Source organism: Humulus lupulus, chromosome 3 (genome assembly GCF_963169125.1).
Source record: "Humulus lupulus chromosome 3, drHumLupu1.1, whole genome shotgun sequence".
NCBI classification, from domain to species: Eukaryota; Viridiplantae; Streptophyta; class Magnoliopsida; order Rosales; family Cannabaceae; genus Humulus; species Humulus lupulus.
Window position 1 is genome coordinate 152,343,780 of NC_084795.1, and position 5,752 is coordinate 152,349,531.

General features: G+C 31.6%; 1 protein-coding gene across 1 annotated transcript; it reads left to right on the plus strand.

The window, feature by feature from the left end:
* The first annotated feature begins 1,746 nt into the window (after positions 1-1,746).
* Positions 1,747-5,526, plus strand: LOC133825145 (uncharacterized). The gene is made up of 8 exons (XM_062258129.1): positions 1,747-1,878; positions 2,068-2,250; positions 2,471-2,788; positions 3,000-3,098; positions 3,261-3,311; positions 3,454-3,541; positions 3,953-4,052; positions 5,255-5,526. Exons 1-8 carry the CDS (start codon positions 1,747-1,749, stop codon positions 5,277-5,279), a joined length of 996 nt encoding a protein of 331 aa, XP_062114113.1. The 3' UTR covers positions 5,280-5,526.
* Positions 5,527-5,752: the final 226 nt, after the last annotated feature.

Genomic DNA, 5,752 nt, shown 5'->3' on the forward strand with positions numbered 1-5,752 from the left:
CAGTTGCAATCTTCATAACCTTCACATCTCCCCTTGCCACATATTCTCGAATATTGTGATACTTCCTTTCTATATGCTTACTCCTCTTATGACTTTGAGGTTCTTTCGAGTTGGCTATCGCTCCTGTATTGTCACAAAACAACACAAGTGGTTTACCCATTTCTGGAATAACACCAAGATCTAAATAGAACTTCTTTAGCCAGACTATTTCCTTAGCTGCTTCTGACGCGGCTATGTACTCAGCCTCCATGGTGGAATCTGAGATTGTAGACTGCTTTATGCTTCTCCAAATCACAGCTCCACCCCCAAGAGTAAACACCATTCGAGAAGTAGACTTCCTGTCATCGACATCAGTTTGAAAATCTGAATCGGTGTAGCCTACAGGGTTCAGAGCACCACCCTTCACTACTACAAAACTAGGCTTTCCCGACACCCAACCACGACAGTCAACTCTGTTGACTGTCGTAATTGCTTAGCGGGACTTTACACCGACAGTTAAAATCTGTAGGCATAGAGACCAACGCCGACAGCTAATAACTGTCACCGTTGCTTTTGACTGTCACTATTGACCCCAATGCCGACAGTTAATTCGAGACCAATACCGACAGTTAAGATGTGTCGCTATTGACCCCAAAGCCGACACTTAATTTGAGACCAATGCCGACAGTTAAAAGGTGTCGCTATTGACCCCAACGCTGATAGTTAATTCAAGACCAATGCCAACAGTTAAACGTTGTCGCTATTGACCCCAACACCGATAGTTAATAAAAAAGTCCAATGCCGACAGTCATAAAATGTCGCCAAAATTCAAATAAAAAATTATAATTAATGAATAGTATAATTTTAAAAATAAACTAAATTATGTATTTATTAAAAAAATTTAAAACTTTTGTTTCTAAAGTTTTCATATTATTAACTTTTGTATTTATAATAATTTTTATATCAAAATTTAAATTTATTATTCTTTAACATATTTATAAAATTAACTATATTATTCTTTAATATATTTATAAAATTTGTATTAGTTAAAAAAATAGTTGTTTCATTAATTAAAAAAATATTGTAAAAAAATTAATAAATAATATAATTTTAAAAATAAACTAAATTATGTAAATATATATTTATAAAAATTATGTATTTATTAAAAAAAAATTAAAATTAGATTTTTTTTGTTTCTAAAATTTTCATATTATTAACTTTTGTATTTATAATAATTTTTATATCGAAATTTAAATTTATCATTCTTTAACATATTTATAAAATTAACTATATTATTCTTTTAACACATTTATAAAACGTGTATTACTTATAAAAGAATTGTTTTATTAATTAGAAAAATATTGTAAAAAATTTTAATATATAAATTTATTAGTTATAATTTTTTTATTAATATATATTTAAGTATATTTTTATAAAATCTTATTAGAGCAATACAGACAATTAAAAAGTGTGACAATTAAGAAATTATAGAGTTTGAATTTTTGTTGAATATTTATTAAAGAGCAATGCCGACAGCTGTCGCCATTGCCCCTTAAAAAAATTCACATTCTAAATATTAATTGCCCGCCACTTCTATCTTTTTCCCTCTTCCCTCTTCCCACTTCCCTCTTTCTTTCTTTTTCCCTCTTCTCTCTTCCTCCGTGTGCGACTTCTTCCAGCGAGAAGGTTCTAGAGCTGTAAAGGCCGATTCGATTGACTGTTTTCAAGCTCTGAATTCGGAATAGGTTTTGAATTCTAATCGACGCCATGAGTTCGGATTCAGAGTTTGTTCAGAGGCTCGAGTCATTGCTGTGCGTTTCATTTGGGGGTTCAGTCACGGACTCAGTGTTATTGATTTTTACGACTTCAGTGGCAGTGATATTTGGGGTTTTGGTGCTGGTTTGGAGGAAATCGTCGGATCAAAGCAATAGCTATTATCTTATTCTAGTTCCATGATATTTTATCATCCATTAATTATCTTGTACTTTTATTTTTTTTTAGAAGTTTTTACATGTTATGACTACCTGTTTGTCCCAGGACTTCTTTTTCCTAAAATTCTTTAATGCTTGACATACAGGTGTCACCTAGATAAATCCTGTCAATGAGAGACAGACAGCTACAGCAGAGAGGCTACTACCTTCTAGAGCATCTTGTGGTCCTCAATCACCAAAAGCAGATCTTTTTAATGGAAGGACTACTTCGGTTTCATCAAGTGTCTCTACTTCAACAAGTTTAGTTAGGGATGTTACCTCAGAGTCTTTGCATAAGTCAGTAGCAACAACTTAAACGGTCCAGCCTCAAATTTCACAATCTAATAATAGAAGTGCTAAGGTGAGTGATATGTTTGTTTTAAGTGGCCACTTAAAAGAATGGGAAATTTTCTTTTGCTTGATGTGAGTGATCATATTGGTTTGGTTATTGGTATAAACACTGCTGGCTAGCAGAAACAACTAATAATTCAAGGCATTAATCTCTGCTTTATTTTTGGCAGATTCGACTTATTTTTTCTACGTGCTCTGTAATTGGGTTATATATATTTTTTGCTCTTTCACTACAGAAATTTAAACTCAACCCAGCAACAAAAATATTCTCCCCAGCTTTTACAAATTCCACATCAACAACTCTTGCAATACAAACAGTTGTTGGCTTAGGTTATCTGCCAAACCACTCTTCTGCGATACCTGTTCTTGCTCAGTCAGAGCTTGGATTAAGCCCTTTTGGATCTCATTCATCTGTACCTGTTAAGATTCTCCCTTATGGTAATTTTCCAACTGGAAATGTTGTTGCGGCTTCTCAGTTTCCGCAACCTGTAAGTATCATTAAATGTTATTGAATTCTTGTGAGTGATATTTTATATTGATACTTGATCTAGCATGTCCTTTAGATTGATCTTCCATGTTTGAAATAACCTTTTCGAGAAAAGTAACTTGAATTTAAGTATTTCTTTGATATTAAAAAATTGTTTAGCTGAGTAGCCTTATGGTTATTATTCTTATTGAGAGTTTTCTTTATAGCTGTAGATTGTTGGACATATGGGAAGCACGATGCAACTACTTAGATATTCTAGCCAATATCCTATTCAGGCTGGACCAGGCATTGTGCATCCAAATTCTCAATCAGTAAGTGCATCACTTTTTAAGTATTCGTGTTTGATGTCCAAAAAGGATTTTTAGTATTTATACTGAATTGCCAAAACACATCTTTCCGGATTCTGTTAGATGGTTGTTCTATTTTACTTTTAGCTCTCATGATCTAGTTAATAAATTCCTTCTAAAATCTAGGTCATGGTTGGACGACTCGGGCAGCTAGTTTATGTGCATTCAGTTTCTCAAGTAAGATACACTACATCAATACAATGGGATACTGGATTTAGTTTTTCAAATTCATATGAATTGTTTGCTTTGGTTTCAAAATTAGTATTTTTGAATTGGTTTTTATCTAGTAGCTTAGTTGTATTCCACTTGTATATTGTAGGAGATGGTTCAGGGTGTGACAACTCTCTCTTCACTATTTGCTCATCCATTGTCGTCTCCCCATCAGATTCAGTTTCCAAAGCACCAAGGTATTATTATTTTATAGTTGCTACTGTCTTTCAATAGAACTGAGTAATATGTTGTTCTCGCGAAATATATATTTAGAATGATTTTCTTGATAATATGACTATATATGTTATCTTCAACATAGTAAAAACTAAGAATTGATAAATAAAATTTCTTTGACAATGCAAAATGATACGTTCACTGCTAGAGTGCATTTATAACAGATGATTTAGCTTAGATAAATAAATCACATATTATATATGAAAGTGTAATGAGAAAAGCAGCATCAGTAATGACTTACAACTCAGAAGTTTATTAATATTCCAATATTTTTAGTTGGACTTTTCTTTTATATTGGAACCACTGTGCTTTCATGTAAAATAAAAATAATAATAATAAAGAAAAGAATATTTATTTTTGAAAAATCAATGCAGGAACTACAGCAGCAGCCCAAGCAATGCAGCTAAGAGTTGCTCCACCTTTGATAGCCACTGGAGAGCAACTCTATGCAGTGCCACTCCCAATTCCTAATAGGTATATTAATGTTCCAGGATCTAACAACCTCTTGAACACAAAATTTGTGTCCTGTTTGATTGGTCTTTCTAATTCCTCAAATTATTATTATTTAAAAAATATTCAGAAATTTTGACATGATCATTAGTAGTTGAAGAACAGTAATAGTATAGGATGTATTCATTTACTGTTTCCTTCACACAAGAAAGAACTATACAAGGTTAAGTTTTGTAAGAAGTGGTTTGAAAGTAAGGTAATATTTGTTTTGAGGAGGGGTGAGAGTTCTCAATGATTCTCTTTTCAGTCACATACTATTTATAATTAGGCACACGGGCAAAAATTGTTTCTAGTAATAGGTTTTATTTTGGTGAAGGTATCAAGTTTGCAACTGCTGATTGAGTTTTGTTAGATTCTACATGCCATTAATTTTTTTTTTTTGAAAGTTTACTTTTAATTATTGAAGAGCTGTACGGTTGATGTTTATAATTGCACCATAGAAACTACTTTCGGCTATTCTCTTGCTTTTTGCTATGGCTTGACTAAGTTGAAGTATCTTCTCACATACAAAGTAAAGTACTTGAATTAGTTACTGAGTTTATATTAATTTATGTTGGGTTTAATTATTTATTATATATTTATGACTTATTATGAGTTTAAGCTGCTGAACAGGTTGGCATAGACTTACACTTAGCTGTTTCAGATAGAAAAGTGTTATGACTTATGTGTGGTTTGTTTGGTATATTTTTGCTACATTCATTTCATGTTGATATATTAATGTATAATTTTCATTATGCATTTCCATCAGTGAGGCATGACTCATGCATGTGAAGGAGTTGTGCAGCTTCTCTTCTCAGTGTTAGTGGTGAGTAGTGATGAACTCTGCTGATTCTCTTTCATCTCAAGAAAGAAAGGAATCAAAATATATAAGCTTGTCTTGTTTGTTGTATTCAAACTTTGATTTGTGACTTCCCAGAGTGTCTGTCTTTGTTAAAATTTAGAATGAAAACAATTCTCTACATGTTTCACCACATTGTCCATAACTTCATGGGGCCTTATATAAGCTTGTGATGTACTAATTATCGTATACCAATTTAGTCATAATTATTGTTTAAAATCTCAAGAACAGATATATCATATTGAGATTATGCCTTGGAAGTTCTGATGGATTTTGGAATTTATTTTAGTTTTGGTTTGACTTTAATGGTGTTTATTCTATATTGTAGGCTAAAACTCTACTTGGATATTTAAAAGAACCAAGACAATTATATAAGAGAACCAAGGCAATAAGAAATTCTTCTTCAAGTTGGGTATTATTTTATTTCTTGCTTGTAAGAATTATGTACAGTAAGGTTTTTATTTATGTATATAGTTTTGTTGTGTTCTACCATTGTATGTAATAGATAGATTAATTTCAATTGTAAAAGTTAGTTTTTTTTTAAAAAAAAAAGATAATTAAATTGTTAATATAATTAGCTCCTTGTAAAAATTTTGTTATTATAAGTTTTTGGATTTGTATATAAATGTTTCACTTAAATCATAATTTTTAATTTAAAATAAATATAAATTAATTTTTTAAAAATTAAAAGTATAACTTTTAAGAGCACGCATTGTGCGCCCTAAAAAAAATTTGTAGGCATAGCTAACAACCGCAACACCTAATAATTGTTGGCGTTGCCAACAACGACGACACCTTATAACTGTCGGTGTAGCTAGCAACGGCG